We start from the raw sequence: 26122 nt of genomic DNA on the forward strand, positions 1-26122 counted from the left end.
CTTGATCTTAAAGTGCACAGTCCCCTTTAGGTACTTAACCAGTCTCTTAATCATATTCCAATCCTTGACTGTTGGTGATGCAGTCTTTCTGCAAAGTAAGCTAACTGCTGTACTGACATCTGGCCTACTAATGTATAGAAGCTTACCCAATGCTTCACGATACCTATGGTTGTGAGATAGTGGCTCAGTTTGATCTTCTTGCTTTATGTAGTTCACTTCCATTGGAGTTTGTGTAGGATTCGCATCTTCCAGTCTCAGCAGGTTTTTCAGTTCTTTAATTTTCTGTTCTTGGTTGATGAGGAAACTTCCATATCTCTCTCTTTGTACTTGAATGCCCAAGTAGTGTGCAGTGTTGCTGAGTCGCTTGACTTCCACATTCCTGTTCAGATGATGCATTATTTCCTTGCTGTCATCTGGATCCTCATTGGCAAGAATCAAATCATCAACATAAGATATAATGTAAGTCCATTTGCCATCTCTGCATTTGTTGTACAGGCAGGGATCAGTTTCACTTCTTTTGAAGTTTGCTTGAAGTCACATATCATTCAGTTTTGTGTTCCATGCTCTGGCAGCCTGTTTAAAACCATAAATACTCTTTTGCAGTTTGCATACAAAGTCCTCTTTGCTGTTCTGTAAGAAACTCAGTGGTTGTTATATGTAAATGTCCTCTTCCAGTTCGCCATGCAAGAATACAGTTTTCACATCTAGATGTTCAACGTGCATTCCTTTGCTAGCAGCAGTACTTAACAGAGTTCTTACTGTGGTGTGTTTGACTACTGGTGCAAATGTTTCATCGTAGTCTTCTCCACATTTCTGTGAATATCCTTTTGCTACTAGTCTGGCTTTGTAGTGCTGAACCTCACTGTCAGCATCATATTTGAGTTTGAAAACTCATTTGCAGCCTATAGCTTTCCTTCCTTGAGGTAGCTTAGTAAGAGTCCAGGTTTTATTTTTCTGTAGAGCCTCAAGCTCTTCAATTGCAGCTTGTTTCCACTTCTGGGCTTCTAGTTGTGGTAGCTGGGATACTTCCTCCCATGATGAGGGTTCTGGTTGATCCACCTTTCTTGTGAGGTAGGACAGTCTCAGGACTAGAACATCTCTGGTTGAGCGTGTTGAGAGCCTCACCTCACCTCCATGGTCTCTTCCACTATCGCAGGTGTGTCTGGTGGAGCTGGAAGTCCCTGTGTCGAGCGTGGTTGGATCTGGATCTGCTGTCTCCTCCTCCTTAATTCTGCTGACATCAAGAAGCATAATCCAGTTGTCAGGGTGTTTGGTCTGGTCGCTTGCTTCGGTGTAGGCCCCCTCTGACTCTCTCATTCTCATCAAAATACACCAGTCTGCTGATGGTTCTCTTGTTGGTGTCAGGATCCAGAATTCAGTAGCCTTTGGATTGCACTGAGTAGCCTACAAAAATCTCTTTTGTGGCCCTAGCTCCTAACTTAGTTCTTTTTTCCTTTGGGATGTATGAGTAAGCCGTGCTTCCAAAGACACGTAGATGTGTCATGGACGGCTTATGACCATGCCAAAGTTCATATGGTGTTGTCTCTACAGCCTTTGTGTGCATTCTGTTTTGTATGTATGCAGAAGTCATTATGCCTTCTCCCCAGAGTTTCTGTGGGAGCATCAGCAAGCATGCATCTTACCATATCCAGAAGACTTCTATTCTTTCTCTCTGACACTCCATTCTGTGATGGATTGTAAGCTACTGTGGTTTGATGCACAATTCCATGTTCTCTCAGGAACAGCTGCATGGCACTAGATATATACTCTCCTCCATTGTCTGTATGCAGGATCTTTGGCTTCCACAAAGATTTCTTGCTCACCATGGCCATGTAGTCCTGCAGTTTCTCAAGCATCTGTGATTTCTCCTTTAGTAGAAAAATAACTGTATATCTTGAATAATTGTCCGTGAACATTAGGAAGTATTTGAAATTACCTATTGACACTGGTAGTGGTCCACATATATCGCTATGGATCAGTTCTAGAGGTCAGAGTCTTCCTTTCACTCTGCTTAGGAAATGGCTTATTAACTGCTTTGGACTCAAGACAACAAACACAGTTAGTCACACATGGTATAAAATCAATGCCATTAGCTAATCCCCTTCCCTTCATGTTCTGGATTGATTTGTAGCTCCTGTGACCTAGACGTCTATGCCACAGTTGCAAACAGTTGGTCATTCCTCCTCTCTACTGCTCTGACACTATTCCTTTGATATGTAGATTTCTACTTTCAAGGACTTCCTGCCTGCCTCCCTCTCTTCCTTCCTTCTTTCTTCCTCCTGTCACACACACTCCCCTCTCTCTCTCTGCACCATGTGTGCAGAGATGCAGACAGCATCCAGCTAGCTAGCTAGCTAGAGATCCTATCTCTCCACTTTCCTATCTAGAATTGATTTCTCCAATAAAGACTCCTCATATTGATTTGAAACTATGAACTGGCTCCAACTTTCTTTTGCTCTCAGCAAACACGCATTCCTGGGCAGATTCCGCTGTGTTTTGCCTCTATGCACTTTGCTGTAATAAAAAGGTATCTCTTACCAGAGAGAATTCCCAACAGGTTATGGGACTGAGAGCATTGAGCTACGTGTACTGCAATGAAAGAGTTAAGTTTGTTCCCGGGGATCCAGTGAGATCAGTCGCAGGCACTTTGAATTACTGCTCTACAGCTGCCTTTTACAGAGCACAGTGTGGATGGCTACCTACCTAGAAGGAAAGCTTAGAATGACTGTCCTGAACCCAGACAATTACTCAGAGTGGTGAATTTGACTGCGGCTTGCATTACGAGCTGAAGAATTACAGGTCACTGAATAAGATGCTTCCGCAGATGGAAACACAGCTGCAGAGAAAGCTGCTAAGGAAGAGAGGGAGGCAGAAAGGAAGGAATTCCCTGAGAGTAGCAATCTACATATTAAAGGGATAATGTCAGAGCAGTAGAGAGGAGGAATGACCAATGTCTTGACCCCTCTAGCCCTCTGACTCACTAGTCTGTCCCCCGCTGTCATTGAGGCAGTGCAGAGTGCTTCACTTCCAATAGTGATGGCCTATATAATGGTTGTATTTCTGGGTGGGATTATGCACACATCACATCAGAATAATCCTACATACTAGACAGATTCTCCCCATCCCTTCTGAAGTAACTAATTTGCTATAAGACAGGGTAGGGTTTGCTGAGTTGTCTAATTCCTATAGAAGAGTGGTCTCATGGAAACCTATGGGAAGAATGAGAAGACCCCTTCTTTCCCCTGGAGCCATTTCCCTGGAAGTATGCTTGTAGCCATTTTATTTTAAATTTCTTGTAGCTATTCAAAACCCTTGAATTTTGAAGGGTTTTAAACAACAGCAACTAAGAAGAAAGGCCACCAGGTCTGGTCTACATTATCTGAACAGGCAGTACGCTAAGTTTTTTGTGTGGACTCTTTTGGCTGCTTTCCCCATTTCTTCCTTTAATTTTGCTTGTTAACTCTGGTTCTTTAACACATCTTATTCTACTTTTTTACTACTCACAGTATGCTTGAAGATTGGTCTCACACTTTGCTGTCACCTCCTCAACTGGGCTTATGCTCCTAAGAACCCTGGAACCTTCCTTTGCTTAAAAGGTTCAAAGGGAGTTCTTTGATAGAATACCCATCTGAACCTTTACACAAGGTTCCTCCCCACTCATTAAAGGTGGGTTGGTGGAAGCAGGTTGCGGTGTAGGGAGATAATTTTGGAGTACTCTTGATCTGTGAACTTCACAACCCCATCTCAAAAAGGACACCATAGCACACAGGATAAGATACAGAAAAGAACAACCAAAATAATATGGGAGTTGAAAGGAAAGGCGAATGTGTTTAGCAAGATACAAGGAAAGTCTGAAATGTTTGGAGTTCTTAATTAAGAAAAAGATGACTAAGAGGGACATGATAGAGGTTTATAAAATGACAGAGTATGGAGAGAGGGAAAAGACCAATTTTTCTCCATTTAATAGAACATTGGAATACACTAAAATGTGTTGAAGTAGGTTCAGAACACAAAAAAGAAAGCATTAATTTACAGAACACATAGTTAAATTCACTGCCATAGGATGTAGTGATGGCCACAAGCTTAAATGTTTTCTAAAGGGGTTAGACAAATTCATAAAAAATCAATTTCTCAGCAGCTTTTAGCCATGACATATAAATGGAATATCCACACTCAGAGATAGTATGGCTCTATACTATAGTTGCTATGAGGTAAGTAACAGAAAAGGGCAATTACCTTCATGTCTGGATCGTGAATTTCTAGAAGCTTCTAGCTGGCCATTGTCAGAATTGAAATGCTGGTGGAGTACATGGACCTTTGCGTGGATTCAGCTGGGCTCTTCCTATGTTCTATTATAAGCCAAATCTTCAAAAGGGTACACCTGTGAAAGGGAATTGTACTGGAAGAACATTTTGAGTACTATTAAAGTAAAATGCTGCCCTAAATTATATAACTATTCCTGAAACTCTTTCACTAGAAGACTCATAATTTAAAGGAGACTAGATTTTACATGTTGACATTCCTTCCTATATTTCAGATTGATGTGACATCATTTGTCAAGAACTGCCATACAGACACATGCAATTGTAATCTTGGTGGAGACTGTGAATGTCTGTGTACAAGTATTGCAGCTTATGCTCACAAATGCTGCCAGCAGGGTACAGTCATTCACTGGAGATCTCCTTCTCTCTGTCGTAAGTATGCTATTCATTGTGCCATCAAATACCATCTTAGGAGAAAAACAGACTTAATTTCACACTCCGTTTTCTTTTAAGTCACAATGATGGAAAGCTGTTACTGTGCAAATGATGATAAGTAATGTGTATCATGTAGAGATAATTCTAATCTATATTTTTGCATATGGAATGTAACGCTAAAATTTTTCTTTAATAACTCTGTTTATAGTTCTACCCAAGTAACTGACAGAACATTTTTATCTTCCTCATTTATTGAACTGGTCTCCATTGGCTGCTTTAAAAACAATTCAGTGAAATGTACACATTCCAAAACTTTTTCTGTTTAATTCCACATGGGGCTCCCAGTGGTCTACCATCCGTTTCTGGTCAGGACTACACTTGTTAAGCTTTATTAATGCTACATCATCTGGTGTTTCAGAGGGCCCTGTGAATCAAAGTTAAAAGGTTTAGCTGTGACCTTGTCGCAACGTTATAGGCAATCATGAGTTCTCTGTTATTGTAATTATTTTTGAGAAGTGATGGATACTATTAAATTCCCATTTCTCTTTTCAGCTTATGATTGTGATTATTACAACCAAGGTATGTAGTATTTTGATGGTTTTTAAAAATATATATTATTATACACCCACCAACATTTCACAGTGCTTGTGAATGTGTAGGGGACATGGCCAAGCAACCTGGGAGGTGTGGTGTGCAAATGTGTAGGAGATGTGGCTAAGCAGTTGGGAGGCATGGCATGCAGATCTGACTAAAAGCATAACACAAATAAATAGCAAGTAATAAAATGCATGTAGAGCATATTATTCTAGATTACCAAAGCAAATGAGCCAAATCCATACCATCCAACATTCTGCGGATGAAAATAGGGATATACTTCTAACAATGAATACAAAGGATTTCTGCCAACCCCCCCCCCACTATTACACATTTCTGAAGACTGGATTCCACCTACTATATCCTGTGCACTGCATATGCCTAAGTGCTGTACACCCATTTACATGTAGGTGCACAAGCCAGAGGCTGCTGGTTCGAATCCCTGCTGGTATGTTTTCCAGACTATGAGAAACAACTATATCAGGCAGCAGCGATATAGGAAGATGCTGAAAAACATCATCTCATACTGTGAGGGAGGAGGCAATGGTAAACCCCTCCTGTGTACTACCAAAGGCAACCACAGGGCTCTGTGTTTGCCAGGAGTCGACACCGACCTGACGGCACACTTTACCTTTCCACTAGAGACATGATTCATCCACCCATCCACTTGAAGATTTAATTTCTAGAGTCTTGGGGGAGGGAGCTTAATTTTGAAGAATGACAACTCTAGTGACTCACATGAAAGAAAATGAACAAGACATCCCCAAGAGACAACAGACCAGGGACAGATTCCAGAAAACAAGGATGTTGCCTGGTAAACAGGGACTATTGGAGCCTATGCAGATATTCATCCTCCCCCAACACAATGATCCTTTCTGTGCAGTTGCAAATAATTTCAAACAGATTTAAAATAATACTCTTTTACATGAACAAGGCACCACTTTAAACATAGTAACAGTATAATAAATTTAGAACAGGCTTCCCTCCACCTGCCACACACACACCAGCTCTGTTTTTTTAAGAACAGAGACTTGATACAGATATATAGGGCTCAGAAACAACGGAAGTAGAGCACAAAATAACTGTTGCAAGACACCTTTAGTTTAGTAGACAGGTGATCTAATGGTATTCTGGAATAGTTCAGCCCGGATAAAGTATCAGGGTCATAGTAGAGCTGAAGCAAAAACTGTTCCAGTATGAACCAGAGCCACCTGAGAGCAGGAGCACACCTAGCTGATTTGGGCTCCCAGACCTCCCAGCCATGAGGACCCCTGAAACCTACTTTTGGGGGGCCTTGCTGAACCTCCATGTTTTCCTTTTCTTTTATTACAGCCGCTGCAAAGTTGAGGGGTGGCTGCCAGGGGTGAGCGGAGCAGTCCTTCTCCGCTCTCCCTCCTGCAGCAGTGACTGGAGCGACACTGGGCCTGTCCGCTTGGGCCAGAATCTTCTACCAACTGCAAGACGTGCCTGCGCAGTTGAGAGATTGTTTCAAGCCCGAGATCACAGGCTTGCGGCAATCTCTCAGCTGCACAGGCGCACCTCGCAGTTGGTAGAAGACGCTGGCCTGAGCGGACGGGCCCAGTGTCGCTTTGGCCGCCAGCGCCATCAGAGGAGAAGGACTGCTCCACTCACCCACCCACCCGGCGCCACCCCTCAGCCGCTTGGCGGTTGTAATTTTTTTAAAATCCAGAGGTTCAATGGGGCAGGCACGGAGGTCCCCCAGCTATTTGGAGCCCCCCTGGACCTTTGACGCCATGTATCATGGCCCTAAGATCTGGGGATTAAAGCGCCTCTGCTTGAGAGTCTATGCAGGTAACCAAGTGATGGACAAGGATTGGGTTCTCTAAAGTGATTGGGTCACTTTAAGGTGGGGCAGCAAGTGAGTTTTGCCAGTTTGGGCAGGAGATTCTTTGGAATAATTGCATGACTTATGCTATTTGGTCCTTTTTTTCTTTTTCTGGAAGTGGCAGGAATCAGGACAGATAGATTCTGGGACATGTCAGAGGAGAACTTGACATGTGTGGTTTTCTTTTTAGTAGTTTGCTTTTCCTATTGCTATTTATCATGCAGTTGTCTCTCTCTCTAGGCCTTGGAGAAGGACCATTTATTTTGGCCAGCTATGGTCAGAATGACAGTGTTATAGGAGTCAATGTCACCAGCAGAAAGATCTTTCCTTTGCCTAGAAACAGTATCAATGGAAACGTGTATTTTAATTTTATGTTAACTCCAGGACTTTTTAAAGATAAAATAATATGTAAGTCTTGTATTTTTATATGTTTTATCTCCAAGCTATAAAAGTATTTTTTCCTGATTTAAAGGAAATGCTTGATATAATCTTAAAAGTTAATTGGCAACAGCTCAATTGCATTCAATTAAGCATTCTAAAATAAATGACATTTATCACTTTACGTCCATGTAATGAAAAAATTAGAAATGAATTAGTGAATTTACAGATTGACTTACCCAGTACCATTATATAAATATGCAACATTACCTGTATATAAATATTCTCTTATTTTTAGCAATGGGAGAGCAATTGTCCCTATCCAACCCACCCAATTACAGCATCCCTCTAGAGGCTGTTGCTGATGTCTATTGTGTGTTTCTTTTTAGACTGTGAGCCCTCTGGGAACAAGGAACCATCTTATTTATTTTTCTTGTAAACCACCTTGAGAACTTTTTGTTGTTGAAAAGCTATATATAATAAGCATAATTTAAAAATACATTTTGGATGATATTTATTTTATTAGGTTTCCTTCTTAGTTCTGTAGGTTCCAAAAGTATGAGTGCATCCTAGGTGAATAATAGCCACTCCTCTCTGTAAATCAGATCCAGTCTGAGCGGCATGACGTTGATTCTTGGCTAGTCCAGGCTTAGAACAGGAATAAACCTCATGAAAAGCAGCCATTTTGCTATATTGGGCAGTATCAGACTGATATAGCGCTTCAGTGCTGCTGTTGCACTAGCATAAGGATGTAGCACAAGGAAGTTGCACAAAGAACATAAACTCTGTTCCAGACTAGGTGGCACTAGCAGAAGTGGTTGTTGCACTACCTCCAGCACAGCATGGAGCACTGGCTGGTCATTGCACAACATGTTGCACTGCCTCTTGCCCATGTGACACGTTGTGCTACCTTTACATCTCCTGTAAGATCTCAGAGGAGGTCTTCCACTAGCAATTGTTTGTTTATTTATTTATTTTTACATTTATATCCCGCTCTTCCTCCAAGGAGCCCAGAGCGGTGTACTACATACTTGAGTTTCTCTTTCACAACAACCCTGTGAAGTAGGTTAGGCTGAGAGAGAAGTGACTGGCCCAGAGTCACCCAGCTAGTTTCATGGCTGAATGGAGATTTGAACTCGGGTCTCCCCGGTCCAAGTCCAGCACTCTAACCACTACACCACACTGGCTCCAATTGTGAAACATTGCACAATGTTGCACCACAACGCATTAACACTTGTGTATACTCTCAACATAAGCTTTCTTAGTTTTTAACTTTTTAAAAACTAATAACTTTTAATTTGAAACTTTTAGCATGGGTAATTTTAAATGTGGGTTTTAGCTTGGTTTTTAAAAAACTTGTTTAATTTTTATTGATTTTTTTACTTTACATTGTATCTATTTTATTAATATTGTGAGCCGCTCTGAGCAGGAGTGTACTGTATGGGCGGGGTATAAATATTCTTTAAAAATAAATATGTTTGCACAACACTGCTCTGCATTTTTAGCACACTTTTAGTATATCCTCGCCCAGACTAGTTTGGCAGTAAATAGATGTTTAGTAGTAGTATATCATCTGCAATGTTTAGTTTTTGAAATCTAACTGCTTTGTATTTCATCTGTGGCAGCTCCATCTCTAGTTTCCCTTGAATCTGCAGAAAGACCAAACTACTTTCTATATGTCCATGACAATGAAAGTGTTTGCTTGGAGCAATGGGATGCAAGTTCATCTTTCCGTAGAAGGGCTACTTTTTTCCATCATCAGGGCCTTTGGGTCCCAGGTTACAGTGCATTTGAACTGCATAGCAAGAAAGGCTTTTTCATGATCCTCAGCACATCTGCTGTGAAAGTATCCAAGTATGATGATTCTGAAGAATTCAAACATTCAAGTAGCTTCAATATAGAGGGTAAGTTATAAGCAATCCCAGAGGTTGAGCAGGGAGACAATGCAGATATGCCACATCCCACATTATAGTAGCTACTTTACAGTGATCTGTTAAAAACATTAGCATGCACGTACTTCTACAGTAGAGATATCAAAATGGCTTTGTACACATTTGTGAAGACTTTCCTCCTCCCCACATCTCTGCTGACCTGTGTGAAGTCTCCGTAAATAGATTGATTTTATGTTGCTGCTTTTGTGTTAGGACCACTGTTCCTGGGCTGTTTTCAGGTTCTAATTTTAGTGTTCCTGACGTTTTTATGCTCTGTGTTGCCTTGAATGTGTTTGTTGTGGGAAAGCTAACTTCCATGATAAATAAATACAAGGTACACTTTAAAATAAAAAGCATACATATCATGGAAATGCTCAGCAAGGACCCAGAACTGGCCCAAGCTTCCCGATGCACACTATATAAATGGTAAAGAAAGCCCCAAGGACATGCAGCTGCTGAACATATGTGCTAGAAGCAGCAAACATTAGGTGCTTGTGCAATCATGTTAGTCTGACAGCCATGTTGAACCCAGTATGTCCTCTGTTGGCCGTTAATGGAGGAATTTTTGTCATGACAACAAGCAGCTACACCAGCTGGAATGCTGACTGAGTTCTCTGCTGTCATGATGGAACTCCATCAGAGTTGTGATATGCCTGTCAGACTTGCTGTGCCCTGTTCTCTCTCCTGCTCCCCTCCTTTACCTGGGACAGGCTGCACAACATCCTCTTTGCTCTGTACACAGCACTAACTGAGCAAAGAAACACCATTTAAAGTGGTGATTCTCTCTCACACACTCTTTTTTTTTTTTAAGCAGGGGGAGAGCAACTGGCCCTATCTAACCCCAGCACAGCATCCCTCCAGTAGCTATTGGTAGTATCTACCTTATGTTTCTTTTTAGATTGTGTGCCCTTTGGGGACAGGGGACCATCTTATTGATGTATTATTAATTTTTCTATATAAACTGCTTTGAGAACTTTGGTTGAAGAGCGTTATAAAAATATTCATAGTATTAGTAAATCAGCTGCCTCACCTTCCATGGCTTCTGTTTTTAAGGTAGGGTTTCCCCTATTTAAATTTCTTTTAAGGTCCTCAAGTAACATGGGGGGTATGTTGGACATGTTCCCCCCCGCCCAGGAATGCAGCCATGGCTGCATCAAAAATCCTAGAAATGTTGGGTTTCTGATTGGCTCTCACCTCACGCTATTAAAATGATAGTTGGGAGGGGCCTTCTTAGCTTCTCCCAACAGCCTCCCTGGTGGATCAGATCAGAATCTGACAATTTGGGCCACACACAGGCCTATCGAACATACTTCCCCCTTCTTTTTATTTTAAAAATGTGTCTATTTCTGTTGGACTGGTCTGGTGCTGATGCAATGGTGTCGGCCTGGAAACGATGATTTGCACATTGGGAGCCATCTTCAGGGACATGTGCTCCTTCTTCAGCTTTAGAGTGAAGTCCCCCCCTCTCTTTCCTTGTCAGCATTAACCATGACTTAGGGATAGTTTTTGGATTTTCATCCATTTGCAAAATAGTGTCTATGTGTGTTCTTTCTCAGAACCCCATACAGCAGTACCTTACAGGAGGATGTGTGAATGGAGATATGAGCCTTGTACAAGTCCTTGTGTTAAAACATGCAGTGATCCTGAAGGAATCGCATGTAAATTTCTTCCACCGTGAGTCCATTTAAACTGTATATGAATATTTTGTGCAACAATTAACATAGTATGTGCGTAATATAATTTTCTCACTGTTTATGTTCAGTGCAGAAATCCTATGCATTCTTAACTTGAGGTAAGTCCTATTGAACTCAGTGGCTGACATCCACCACAGGCACTTATAACACCTGCTGGCACACAGCTCCAGTCCCCTCAGACAGCCCCCCTCAGCTGTCTCCAAAGTGTGGGTGTGTTTGCACTTCCACGCAAGAGTGCAAAGTTTGTCTGTTTGGCTATCTGGCTATCATGCTACTGATAAAGATGATAGTCCTGAAGACGTTTCTGTGCCAAGTAGTTCTGCCACAGAAGCTATTCAGCATAGTTCAGTCAGCACTCCCACGGTTAGCACTCGACATGCAAGAGTCCAGAGTTTGCCTGTGCTCCAAAAGTGCTCTCTGAGAGAGGAAACATGTCTCTGAGAGTCAAGCAATGTTTTTCCTCTCTGACAGAATATTTGTCTGAGTGCAGGTGAGCTCCAGAAAGTATTTGAACTATTTTGCAGAAGTGCAAATGCACCTACGCTTTGGAGACAGGGCATACCAGTGTGGGGGCTAGAGCTGCATGCCAGTGGGTCTGCAATACGCTGCTCTCCATGTCGGCCCGTGGGTCTTACTTTTTAAATAAATAAATATACATAACATTGCACTGCAAGAATCTGAAAAGTAATCCTAGTTTCATTTTTAAAAAATTAGTTTCTGCCTGATTTCTTTTAATTGAAGAATAGGATTTCTGCAAAGAGGCAATTTAATTGGATCCTATTCTATGAAATACGTTTATGCAATCAGACAATTCTTCCCCCCCCCCCACTTTGCTCCCCTGTTTATATCCAGGAAAACACTGGTATCACATTCATGAGCTACTTCCCCACTCTTCTTAACACAAGGAAAGTACTGAGTAAATGGGGAGGTCCCTCAAATTTCCTAGCCTTTGGGGGATTTCCTGGCTGAAAAGGGATTACTAGCCGGGTCTGTCTTGCAAGATCAAGGATTCCCCATTCAAATTAATGTAAGGTCCCTCCGTTCTTCTCACAGTGAGGGGGAGGTTTGAGAGGAAGTGCACTAGCCAAGGGCAACTCTCAGTCTTTTCTTGCAGGTGGAGAATGTTCAGAGTGAATAGGCCTTGAGTGCTGCTCACATTAGAAATTTGTGTTTTGTTTTCTACCAGTCTGTCATTAGGGTTTATTTAACCATTCTTACAAATTATTGAAGCTGTTATCATGAGCAGCCGAGCCTGGGCTTGGCTGCCTGTAAGAACTGCCAAGAGGCACATGGCTCCTGGCAGTACCTCGGTGGCAAACCCATCTGGGGAGCTCACCTTGTAAATGAGGTTAAGGCAGTTTGCACTCCCAACCATGTTTCCCAGATCATGTGCCAGTGCCGGCTGCTTGCAGCCAGCACAGAAGCACTGATGGGTGCCCACCTGTCACTGGGGGAATCCCCATAATGCACAGTGCACTCATGTGGTGCTTGTGGGATTTCTGGGGACCAGGACAACCTATCATGGCTCCATGCTCCCTGGGGCAGAGGGGGGCTGTCTGCGGGGAAGATCTGTCTCAGAGATCATCTGTGGGGAAGACGGGCTTCTGCAGCCTTCCCCTCTGCCCACCCACTCAGTGGTGAGAATGACCTCATTGTGATGCACACTCCCCACTTCCCTGAGCAATGAGAGTTTCAGAAGTGGCACTTCTTGGATTCTGGGTTTCTTACTGGTTTATTTACAAATATACAGGCTGAGCTTCAGGTTGTCGGCAATCTGACCACCTGGTAGGGAAGTCTAGGATGATAGTTCACAAAAGACCAAACTGGGTTGCAGAAGCGAAACACGGCTCGGAAATCTCTCTCTCTTTCTGGCTCAGGCTGAAGGCTATCAACACTAGGAATGATGTATGTTGTCTTCCAGTGGCTAACTGCAAGCTGTAGACGTGCTTCATAGTCCAAGCTGATAACTCTCAGCTGGCAGGGATTCAAGGCTTATCAGCCCTCTGCAAGAGGCGCTTACTTCTCCTGATAGATTCCAGATGTGCCTGCCGCCTTGTGACCCGTCTCTGCTGTGTAGTCAGTGGGTGTTGCCTACACAGATCATCCTCTGGTTCATCAGTCCATGTCTCTGCTGCCTCAGACTGCTGTGCCTGCTCTGAGACATCAGCTGGACCTGCCTCAGCCATCTCTTGGGAACCAACAGCCAGGCTCTGCCCCTCAGGCACCCCTGCATTGGCTGAAGGGCTGTCAGCATCCCCTTCGTCCTTGCTATCTGAGAGCGAGGGTGTGACACTGGTGGAGGCAAAAAGTAGTGTACTCCTACATGCAACAAAATGTACCCAGGTACCCTGAGTGCCTTATATCAGCTTTCAACTCCTGTCTCTTCCAGCTTCTCCATTCAGTCTTTTCTGACATGGAAGCTGCCTGTCCATTGTTTTTTACACTGATTACTCACACATCCTTGGTGTGGGGTGGAGGGAAAGGATAAGCCACTCTGATAACTTCCTTGATTCAGAGGTCAGAATTGTATGGAACAATTTCTCAGCCATATGTTCGCCTTAAGAAACATGAACTAGTCTTCCTCTCAGCCATTAAGGTCATTCCCTTGCTAAGTCTAGGCAATTTTCTTTACTCAGATGCCAAACAAAATATTCAGTTCTCATGAACAAAGCATTCTTAAAGAACAGAATTCAATTATCAAAAGAGAGACTGCTGTAATTTCAGAATAACTACTGTATGCTTTGTGTTATTTGTAGGGTTGAGGGATGTTTACCATACTGCCCTAAAGATATGATTCTTGATGAAGTCACACTTAAATGTGTCTATCCAGAAGACTGTAAGTGTCCATTGTACCTTTTTCTTGAATTGCTACAAATTACAGTAACATACAATAATATGATGTTTTAAAGCAAACTTTATACTATGTAGCTGAAATCCTCGATTATATCAATGTAACGCTTTATTTCATAAAACTAGTCTTTGTTTTTTAATTTAAATTAAAAACTTTTAATTAAAAGCTTTTAAATTGTGCTATATTTTATCAGTAGTTTAAAATACAATGTTCCACATACAGTGTAGTGAAATGTGGGTGGTGTAGCACTGCCTGTGCTGCTGAGTGTGAGCCTTTCTAAACGAGAGTGCGGTTTGCACCAGGATTGGTAGGTTGGTGCACTTTATTTAGTCAAGAGGGAGGGTAGGCTGTCTATACACTCCATGTCCATGTGCCCTGTGTTTTCCCAGCAGGCGCTTGCCTCCTCAGCACTGCCCTGGCCTGCTGAGGAGGAGGGAGAGAGCAAGAGGAGTGCAGTCTCAGCATGTGAGGGGGGAAGGGGAGATGGGAAGAGAAGGAAAGAGGAGGGGAGGGGATTGAGGAAGGAGAGGGGGAGGGGAGGGAGGGGGAGGATGAGAGCAAGAGGGCGAGAGCGCGAGCGAGTGAGAGCATGCATGCTTCAGGCGGCCCTGGCCTGAGAGACAAGTGGAGTTGCACGTTCAACACAGCAACATCAGGTTGGGTGTTTTTTTAACTCCACCTATAGTGCGGATTTGGGAGCCTTTCGTGCCAGAAAAGCATGTGCGTCATGTATTCAGGACACAATATCCTCTGTTGAAATAAGCACTGAACATGCTTCAAAGTGGTGTTTAGAAGTGTTCTGTGTCTCAAACCCCACCTGAGCTGTTGCAGAACAGGACTGTTCCAGAACAGGACTGTTCCACTGAGTTAAAATTGTGCAACTACAGTCACGCAACGTTCCTTCCATTTTAATAGGTGGTTGTGCCATTTTAAGTTGGAAAGGAACATTTCTCTTCCACAACAGTGCAGGTGGCATCTGAGATACATGCATCAGTGCTGGCAGTGCTGAACCTCCTGCATTTCACTGTGCTTTATGTGAGCCCGTGTGTTCAGTGTCATCTCTAGATGTGATTTGGATTGTTCAGGTTGTGCAAACTCCTCTTTTATTTTCATTGCCCCAACAAATTAAAAGAGATTCAGACAGCAATCTTGTGCAGCATTGGACAGCTTCAGATGTAATAAGGAGCCATGCTTTCCTACTATGAGAATAAGTCTGGGAGAGCAGCTCATGCGCTACCTTCTCACGTGTGAAAGGAAGAGAAAGGAGTGGAGAGCTCATGAGCTGACACAGCTCTCCAACTCTTATTCTCATAGCAGGAAACCAAGCTTTCCTATTAAAGTGTGAACCACCCCATTGTGCTGGGAGTAACTCCTATTGAACTGAGTGGCATTTACTTTGAAGTAAATATGCATAGATTTGGGCTATTAATTTTAAAGTTGCACACCCACCTCCTACACTTAAGCCTCTTTCTTTTCCTTTTTGCTTAGTTGGTTTCATGATTTTTAGAATATTTACTAAATGTTTTGCTGTCAAACTGAACAATGAGACGCTACTTCCTATACGGACTTCATTATTGTTTGACTATTGGTGCACTTTATTTGACTATTGTTTGTTGTGTATATAAATGAATGTCAGCAAGGTGATTTACTGTGACATAGTAAGGACAATGCCTGTACAAAATCAGGCTTTCATATATGTATCCCCTGAGGGGCTGGGAAATTGTGTGCACCAAAAGGTACTGAGCTGATTTCTGCAACTCAGACTTGATTTCTGCATCCAGCACTGGGACTGTGCATATGTTCTTAATACTTCCACCTTTTAAGGCCAGGAAGCCTTAATCTAGCCTCCCCCACTTGCTTCCCTTTCACTATCACACAGGAATAATGACATATACTCTCCTTACAGGTGTACCTGTGAAACCTACAGAACCGGCGTTTGGGACGAAGCCACTGAGTACCAAGCCCAAGTCACCAATTCCCCATACAGGGGACATGACAGAAACATTTTCTCAGATGCCGCCTCCTGTGTTTGTCACTGAACGGGCTGAGACAACACACAGTCTAACTACTAAAATGACACCTGAGGAAATAACATTAAGAGAGGCAAACACTACAGAAAAAATACTTACTGATCTATATTCAGCAGCATCACCTAATGCAAGTATCTATTTGCCTGATTTGTTACCACTTCCAGGGCATACTTTAGAAGATGGCTACAGCACTATAAGTCTACCTGTGTTCTCTCGACCTATCTCGCCAACAGCTTTCCCAACTACTTCAGAAGCCTCAAAAGTTACTTCAAAAGTAACATCCTACAGCTCAAGTCCTACTTTCTTTGTATCATTGGCCTCCACAACTACAGCTGTACCATCAGTGTCTGTTTCTCCTGCAGTAACAAGAGCATCAACTGTGCCATTGGAATCTTCATTTTCTTCAGCCACATTAGCTACTGTACCTCTTGGGCCAGACTTTGTCTCTTCTGAAATACCTACAAGTATCTTAATGACTGAAAATCCTTCCACAAGCCATTCTCCGGTGCCAGTGGCAGCTACAGAATCTTTATTAACTGAAATAACATCTTTTCGAAGTCCTATGCTATTTACAAGTTCACCACCTACACAAACATTTGCTGTAACTTCAAAAACTAGATCTACTATGACTCACCCTTTCATTCATTCAAGCTCTCTTTTTTCACTAACTACACCTGTGTCCCATATTCCCTTACTTACTACTAGATTTACTACACTTCCAGTAAGCCCTGTTTATATTACTACAGCTTCAGATTCTGTGACAATCCAACCTGGCACACAAACATTAACTAATACTTTGCTGCCTACATCTATTTCATCACCAAAAGCACTTCTGACACTTTCTGAACATGTTGTTCCGTTAACTACAAAACAGTTACCAGTGCTTTCAGATATAGTTAGTAGAACGTCATCTTCTACACAACGTCCTAGTATATGGGCTTCCCTGAGTCCCAAAGTGACACACATGATGTCTACATTAGTGTCTCCTCCAATTACATCTCAACAACCCAAAGCAACTGGAGAAGTTACAATTGTCTCAAAGAGCTTTCATATCGGAATTTCCACAGCTTCTCTTCCAGGTATTTCTCAAACCTCCAAATCATTGGTAACAAGTGTGGTTCCTACAGAAAGTAAGCATGCATTACACACAGATTCAACTCAAGTGTCAACCATTTTTGTAAGTTCACCAGAGGTTGCAGGTACTAGGGCTTTGCCTAGTAGTACCTCAACCTTACCTATAAAAGTTTCATATGACACAGCACAAACAACTTCTAAAGTAACTGTGCACTCATTTGCTCAACACACAGAATCAAAAACTGCTTCTAAAAGTGCAGACACTACATCTACAGAATTCCCAGAAACCATATCTGCTTTTACAAGGCCATCCACATTACTTACAGTGTTATCAACAAGATCATCAACTCCTCATACCTCTGTCTCAGCATCTCATCCTGGAAGTTCATCAGTGATTCCCACAATTAATATGTCTGCTGTGATACCAACTGGCACACACATACAAATGCCAATTGTATCACTTGGGACACATGCTACCTCAACAAGTCCAGGTTCACCTGTTGCAGTCACTCCTTCAGCTTCTTCTTTGTTAAGTGCAGATACTACCACAATACATACTACAACTTTGCCTCCTCCTGAGGTCTCTATGTCTATGCTTTCCTTGGGAACAACAGGTTCCTCTTTGACTTCTGCAACAGACAGTAGACCATTATCTTCATTGCTATTCAGTACTCAGTCTGTAGAGCCAGCACTGACTGTGGGTCCACTTTGGAATATTACATCAGCTCCAACTGACGTAACTGAAAAGTATTCCCATAGTTCCTCAGCAAGTTTTCTTGTTTCCTCGGCCAAGACAGCTGTTACTAGCAAAACTACACAACTCACTGAACTTGCTCCCATCAGTTTTGAATTTTACACAGCTGCTACTTCAGTCCTAATTCCTGCTACCTCCCAAACACCTATGTATACTCCAAATGTTACTTTGTTTACATCCAAACCTTCCACAGAAGCCTTCAGAACGATACCCATTAAAATGGACGAACTTACTACCTCGGATTGGATAAAGCTGGGAATGACCCAGGCTTCAGAACTTCAAAATGCAACCTCTATTGAGAAAACTGCTTATGTCTTAGAAAGTAATCAGACCTCAGAAGTACAAAAAAATGTCACTAAGTATGCAAGCATTGAGGAGTCTACACTACTTCACTCGGCATTATCTCCTGTCCCAGGTAGTCCGTCTGTAAATGAAAGCAGCACTGCTTCAGTGAAACCAGTCTCTGAAGTGACTGATATAACATTATCAGATTGGTCTAGAGTTCCACCACCAAAATCAGTTAGACCTTACTACAGCGTGACTGAACCAGAGCAAGTGAGAATCACCAGCTTGCAGAATGTCACAGTGATGGATTCATCTCGTTCCACTGCACAGCCTTTGGGAACTCAAACTTCACAGACTGAAATAGAAATGGTGACAACAGATAGTGGGGAATATGCTTCATTTGGCACAATGATACATACACTAATATCTGTCACATCCCCTGAATGCACGGTAAGGGCATTTTTATCAACTCACTTATTTTACTTTTTATTTGAAAATTTATTCCATTATTTTATATTAGCTTTCCCCCCGTACCACCTTTCTTATGTATCATTATACATCTCTCATTACATCTCTCATTTTATATACATTTCCCACTTGTGTTGCTTCAATGGCTCGCTCTTTGTAAAAAATAACCTCCACATCCACAATTGTGGGCATATGTTTCCATATCTAGTAATCCCCAAGAGTCTGACATTAAGAGTAATGCATCAGCCCTCTAAGAGTTTTGAGTCCTACAGTATGTCAGGGGCTCAAAAGTCCTTTGAGATTTAGACAGCCCATATGACTGGGGATATGGGCCTTTCCATGAAGTGTAGTAGGTGGTTGCCTCCATTGGTAGGTGTGGGGAGGAGGCATTGAGTTCCTGTCACTGCAGGTGCCACCTTGCTTTTCTTGATTGTTATCAATCACCTCCTCCTCTCAGAATAGGCAAGTGGTGAGAAGATGCTCTAGCTAGAGTATCTCCCCACTGTTCTCCTCTCCTCTAATTGCTCTATTCTCCTCTAATTTCTCTTCCAGATGGAGGAGTTGACCACTACAATACCAGTGGGTGGGCAATACCCTTTCAGAATGCGCCCAGGTTAGTTGGGAGAAGGGATAGGAAGGCATTCCCTAGTGATGGGAAGAAGGGAAGAGAAGGCAAGGCATGACAGCGGGGGAGGGAAGAGAAGGCAAGGCAAAGCATGCCCAAGGAAAGGAAGAAAAGACATACAACAGTGGGGTAAGGAGAGAAAGGGGAACCATGTCCTGGTGTAGGCGCAGGGCAGCAATGTCAGCTGCCTCAGCTGCCCCCAAAGACCTTGAGCCACCTCTGAATGCTAGGCTTGAAATACCTTCTAAACCAGATCTCTAGCTTACAAGTGAAATAAACAATACCCATGAGTAAACTTTATACAGTACATGCTCTTTATTCTGGTTGGATATTTTCCCTCCGGAATCTTTTTTTTTTAATGTACTGCTATGATGGAGGATGATGACAAGATGGAACAAGTGGCCTAATGGAGATCAAAATGGTCAGGAGAACAGGGACAGAATCATGGGAAGGGAGGATCAGGTTGCTCATTAGTATCCTCACTCCCTGAAGGCACTAGCCAGGCTCCTTCCATGTTTAGTTTCTGAACTTGTAAGTAGAACTTGCCCTCACATTGTTGTAAAAAATTGTAGCTGGAGGTGACAGAAGTTGTAGTTCAGCAGCAGTTGGAGAGCCAAGGTTGCCTACCCTTACTCTAGAAGCACCACACCGCACATCTTGTTTAGACGTACAACCTTTTTTTTCTGGATAAAACTCATGAAAGTGATTTGTGTGCCTGTGTGCCACAGTAGAAGTGAGCTGTGCTCAGCATTGATTGGCTAGAAATTAGTTATGTCAGTTTTGTCATTAACTATGAATGGGAGGCTGAATTCTAAATTTTCACTGAATTCTCCTGGTTATGCTCAGTCATGTTTCATTATTCATGCATCGTGATTCATGCATCCTATTTAAAACACATCAGTTCTCAGAGCACAGTACTCACAGGTTTGGTTGGTGCTAAATGGCATTTTCTGATGATGAATCTTTCTTTATGAAATAAAATTGTCTTTTTTCCCTGCTTATCGTGGAATAGCCAAGGTATCTTGATCCAGTAGATATATGTAGTCAGTATGTATGCATTAATATGGGATGGATGCTTTACAACCTTTCAAAGAACTGCCACAAGAATGTGGAAAAACCTGATTGCGGTTTTCGAGGGATGCCAGTGCAGGTTAACAGTGACAGCTGCTGTCCAGAGTGGGAATGTCCATGTAAGTCTTTGCTCAGATTACATTACATTTTTAAATTAAGCTTATGATTTGCATTCTGAAAGTTATAATCAGTTGATATAATTTAGAATGGTGAGTAGGTCTACTCTAGGATATGCCTAGAATTAGCACTGATGTTATATAGATAAAATATCAACCAGAGGTTTTTTAAAATCAGAAACAGAATAGCAAGGTCAAAGTCAGGACCAGTAGACAGGATTTTGTATCAAAGGTTAGCAAGTTCTGAATGGAGATAGGAAGACTAGTAGGCAAATCATTCTGTGACGTAAAGTGTACCATCGAGTCTGTGAGGAGGGAGGCTTTAAATCTGAATGTGTGGAAATTGCTCCACATTGATTTAGATCTCATTGAGATGGTAATCCTGTACCTGGCCTATACCACTTCAGTTGCAGATGGCACTCATGATGGAATGCTCCTCCACGAAAAACTGTTCTTATACATAAAAAACTAGCAAGATGGTAAGGCAAGGTTAGATTTATATGTTAATATTAATAATACTTTTTATGATATATAGACTTCAGCATTCAGGGATTTTTATTTTTATTTTATTTTGCTATGCAGGATCGTTCAATCATGGTACATCCATGATACGTTTTGCTGCTTCAGTGAACTAGGTAAATGGTACATCCCAGATATGTTTTGCTGACTCAGTGAACTAGGCCCTAAGGAGCTATTCAGGTGTGGTTGTTTGCACGACCCTTGGGGACATATTTTCAGGAGGCAGAGTAGGCTTCAGAAGGAAGGGGAAAATGGCAAAAATTGCCCTGCAGTACCAGTGCTGCATTAGTCTGGATGCCAGCCAATATATATTTTACTCTGTGAGAACCCAGGAGTTGGATCAATTGCAGCTCCTTAAAACTGTCCATGCATAGTAAACAGCAGGGGTCTGCAGAACGTTCCCGGGTCAGAACATTCTGCCTTGAAATGGGCTGATGGAATGACCCTGGTCCATCGGAACAGTCTGATCCTGTTCCGCGTGCCATTTTGGATTCCATTTGGATTCCATTTGGGGTAGGAATGATCCACCCCAGAACAGGTCATTCAATTCCAAGCTCAGAACAGGTTCCCCCTTTTAAAGGGTGATCTGTTCTGAGCTTGGAACTCTCAAAATAGAACATCCCTAAAAAGGGGGACATGTTCCGAGCTTGGAATGGAATGACCTGTTCTGGGGCAGATCATTCTAACCCCAAATGGAATCCAAATGGAATTCAAAATGGTGCTCGAAACAGGGTTGTTCCATTGGAACAACCAGATCGCTTGGTTTTCCAATAGAACATTTCATGCATTTTGGAATAGAAGGCAAAATGTGTTTCGTCCACAACCTTAATAAATAAAGAAGCAAATAATGCTTTCATACACTATGTATGCTTTCAGATATGCTTTTGGTACACAGACATGTACCTACTATTTCATAATGTGTGAAGCAGTCTTAAGAATGCTATAATAAAACTACATATGTCACCATTGAGCAATAATATTTAATTATTTCACAATTCAGTGAACATTCAGCAGCATTCAGTATATGAAATATTCTCTTCTAGACCAATAAGCTCTCTTGTGTGTGTGTGTGTGTGTGTGTGTGAGTGAGTGAGAGAGAGAGAGAGAGAGAGAGAGAGAGAGAGAGAGAGAGCAAGCACCAAAACTTCAGCAATGCCATGTTTAGTGGTGATCTCATTAACTCTCCGTTCTCTCCTAGGTCAATGCTCTGTCCTTTCTGAACTGAGCATAATTACATTTGATGGAAATAATGTAGCACTGTATAAAGTAGCCTCCTACATTTTAGTCAAGCTCCCCACAGAAATTATCGTGGCTCATATTGAAAAATGTCCCACCAACCAGGTAGGAGATTTGTCTAATAATGTGCATTATAACGTATATAAAGTATAGATAGTCTGTCTGTCTTGTCTGTCTTTCCATCTAATGCTTTTAAAAGCATATTTCTGTATTTGTAAAAAGCTTAGGAAAAAACAAACGCAATATCTCAATTGTGAAATGTGGAACCATTTGCGCTAAATAGTTCCGGGGAGTTTAGTGGGATTTTACATAGATAGTAGTGCAAAAATGCAATATTGAAAATTCTGATGGTTAAATATTAAAAAATGATATAATCAATTGCATTTTGATGATACAAAATGCTTTGAAAACGTTTTGTAAAGTTATTTGTTTACATTCAGGCAACTATTAACTAACATAAATGTTTGCGCATTATCCTCCATGCTGAAACTTGCTAGTAATATTTATCACTGTTTTGGAATTATGCCATTTTATGCAACAGCAATTCTAACCCACTTCTAAAAATATTTTCCAGAGTGCCAATTCAATAAGAAAACTAGTGAGTATTTTTCAAATAATTTTGAAAATATGTTTGCATAGAATTGCAATGATTTGTTCAATTCACCTCCAAAATTCCTTTCCCCCAAGATTCCACCTGGAAGTGCTTCAGGTCTCTGTTTTAAGAAGCTTAACGTAACAACGCTTTCATATACAGTGCTTATCAACCGTTTAGCGAGAAAGGTGAGTTCTAGTACTCTTCTTCTAAAGATACTATTGAAGATATACTCTAATAGGTATACCAATATTCTAGGATTCTGTGTAGAAGACCTGATGCTATATACGTAAGAGAGCTGGATAAATGTTCTTTTTATTCTGAGAATAACTTCCATGAATTGTAGAGAGATATCTATAATTTTAATTTCTGAGTATTATATTCTTAGAAGTGTATATGTGTGTGCTGATCACTACATGTGTAGCAATTAAGAATATTAGCGTATCTTTTTTCAACAGGCATCTATTATGAATTTTAAAAGTTGCAAATACAGTGGTCCCTCGACTTACGAACTACTCGACATCCGAATTTTTCAACTTACGAAAGGAAAAAGTGGCCATACGCTTACAAATTTTTCGACATCCGAACGGAAAACCGCCTCTTTGCCCCCGCCAGAGGCCGTATTTTACAGAATAACGGGGCGCTGGAAACCAGCCGCCCCCCCCGCCGCCCCCCCGCCGCGAGCAGATTAAGCCCAAAACTACTGCTACCACTGCCGCCGCTGTCGCCTGCCAGCCCTCCCTCTCTCCCAGCCGCCCGCCCGCCCGAGTCCTCACCCGATGATGCCGTTGAAAACAAAGAGAGGAGCTACCGAACAGAGCTCCTCTCTCTATGAAGTCCTGCCGGCTACTGAAGCTTTGCGCGCGCGCATGCGCACGCCACAAAGGACGCCGATCGCCGGAGGCCCGGTCTACCCGCTGGGAAAAGGCCTGGTAGACCGGGCCTCCGGCAATTGGAGGCCCGGTCTACCCGCCGGGAAAAGGCCAGGTAGACCAGGCCTCCGGTGATCGGAGGCCCGGTCTACCAGGCCTTTTCCCAGCGGGTAGACCGGGCCTCCGGCGATCGGCGTCCTTTGCAGTGTGCGCATGTGCGCGCGCAAAGCTTCAGTAGCCGGCAGGACTTCATAGAGAGAGGAGCTCTGTTCGGTAGCTCCTCTCTTTGTTTTCAACAGCATCATCGGGTGAGGACTCGGGTGGGCGGGCGGCTGGGAGGGAGGGAGGGCTGGCGGGCGACGGCGGCGGCAGTGGTAGCAGTAGTTTTGGGCTTAATCTGCTCGCAGCAGGGGGGGTGGCGGGGGGGCGGCTGGTTTCCAGCGCCCCGTTATTCTGTAAAATACGGCCTCTGGTGGGGGCAAAGAGGCGGGAGGGGTAAGCAAGCCCTCCCCGCCCTAAAAGGAAGGCCCCCCTTCGGTGCCGGTCCGGACTGCTCCGGACCGTGCACATCCCTAGCATTTTGCATGCCTTTAAAGTGCACTTGATAAAGAGTTTTGCACATAAAACTGGGTGTCTGGGTCTTTTTCCTAGGCTCCGGAATGAATTAATCCGTTTCCAATGCATTCCTATGGGAAACCGCTTTTCGACTTACGAACTTTTCGACCTACGAATGTGCATTCAGAACGGATTAACTTTGTAAGTCGAGGGACCACTGTATTTTAATTTCTTTAATTTCTGAGTCCTCCTGGAGTCAGTCTATGTAATTGCATGCTTTGCATCTAGCCCATCTCCAAATTCCTGTAGAAGATGAAAAACAGCCTTTCTCTTGCCCTAACTCAGCTTTCAGGGTTGGGGTGAACACCAAAAGGTTTTCCTCTATCTCTATGGCTGTGTTCTCACAATCACAGCAATCCTCCTAGTTAAGGAGTTAACCAGGATTGCTGAGCCCCACAGAGCTGGCTGTGAGAATGCGGATTTCCTGGGCAATCATGGTCATAAGAACATAAGAACAGCCCTGCTGGATCAGGCCTGAGGCCCATATAGTCCAGTATCCTGTTTTGCACAGTGGCCCACCAGATGTCGCTGGAAACCACAGGCAGGAGTTGAGGGCATGCCCTCTCTCCTGCTGTTCCTTCCCCACAACTGGTACTTAGAGGCATCCTGCCTTTGAGGCTGGAGGTGGCCTGTAGCCCTCTGACCAGTAGCCAATGATAGACCTCTCCTCCATGAAGTTATCCAAACCCCTCTTAAAGCCATCCAGGTTGTTGGCTGTCACCACATCTTGTGGCAGAGAATTCCACAAGTTGATTATGCATTGTGTGAACAAGTACTTCTGTTTGTTGGTCCTAGATTTCCTGACAATCAATTTCATGCGATGACCCCTGGTTCTAGTGTTATGAGAGAGGGAGAAGAATTTCTCTCTATTGACTTTCTCCACACCATGCATGATTTTATAGACCTCTATCATGTCTCCCCACAGTCGTCTTTTTTCTCTTTTTTCATGGTCAAACTCCTGTGGTTATGCTGCACTCAACTAGGATAGATTACCAGGATGGCATCTCCTATGATAAGGGGGAGTCATTCAATGTTTATTTTGGCCCAATGACCAAAATCAGGGAAGCTTTAGAAAACGGAGTGCTCTTCTAAATGCAATAAAAAGCTATCTAAAACAGTAAGGGCCACCTTGTTAAGTTTAAAGGAGTGCTCCCCACATATACAGTAGTTATATAAAGAGAGTATACTATGCAGTAGTTATACTGTACTACTATACAGTAGTTATATAAAGTTATATAAAGAGAGAAGAATGCTCTGTAGTCCTATGCTGATAGTGAAAGTGGTCCAAAAGAACAATGCTGCTACTTACAGTTTTCACAAGGATGGTTTTGAAATTGTACTTTTCATTCCTGCAATTTGTATTATTTTAGGTAGTTGTGGATTCAGTGATTCAGCCTTTGCCATTCTCAAAACATGGCTTATGTATTCAAGATACTGGTGCTATGTATGTAATTAATACACCAGCTGGCATCAACATTAAGTGGGCTCATGTTACAGGCATTATAGACATCCAGTATGGCTTTCATTCAAATACATCCACCAAGACTGAAGGCCTTTGTGGTGAGAATGTGGTTTTATTCTTCTTACTTTTAGTTTACTCGAGTTATATTTTTAAAAAATATGCTTTTATTTAAAAAATTACAGTATACCTTGCTCCCCAGTGCCCAATCAACCAAAAAATTGTTAGCTAAATCTGATGGCTTGCTTTTTCAGTTACCTGTGACACCAGGCATCACTAGTAAAGACTGTGTCTTGTTCAGATGCAGCGTCTTCTTGTGATGAGGTTAACATAAAAGACCTTGCATTCTTTTGAACAAAGTAGTACAGGAACTCATTGCAGTTACCTGACAGAAGAGGACTGGTTCATAACATGA

General features: G+C 42.5%; 1 protein-coding gene across 1 annotated transcript in view; it reads left to right on the top strand.

Annotated features, from left to right (window-relative positions):
* OTOGL (otogelin like) overlaps positions 1-26122 on the top strand; it is a 137337-nt gene that overhangs the window by 71941 nt on the left and 39274 nt on the right. The window contains exons 30-41 of the mRNA XM_053256233.1: positions 4538-4694; positions 5250-5276; positions 7378-7545; positions 9141-9419; positions 11003-11120; positions 13897-13976; positions 15898-18584; positions 20240-20417; positions 22132-22274; positions 22744-22767; positions 22857-22949; positions 25619-25808. Coding sequence (XP_053112208.1) covers positions 4538-4694; positions 5250-5276; positions 7378-7545; positions 9141-9419; positions 11003-11120; positions 13897-13976; positions 15898-18584; positions 20240-20417; positions 22132-22274; positions 22744-22767; positions 22857-22949; positions 25619-25808 — 4144 coding nt within the window. The remainder of the gene's footprint in view (positions 1-4537; positions 4695-5249; positions 5277-7377; positions 7546-9140; positions 9420-11002; positions 11121-13896; positions 13977-15897; positions 18585-20239; positions 20418-22131; positions 22275-22743; positions 22768-22856; positions 22950-25618; positions 25809-26122) is intronic.

This window comes from Hemicordylus capensis, chromosome 5 (assembly GCF_027244095.1).
Source record: "Hemicordylus capensis ecotype Gifberg chromosome 5, rHemCap1.1.pri, whole genome shotgun sequence".
NCBI classification, from domain to species: domain Eukaryota; kingdom Metazoa; phylum Chordata; class Lepidosauria; order Squamata; family Cordylidae; genus Hemicordylus; species Hemicordylus capensis.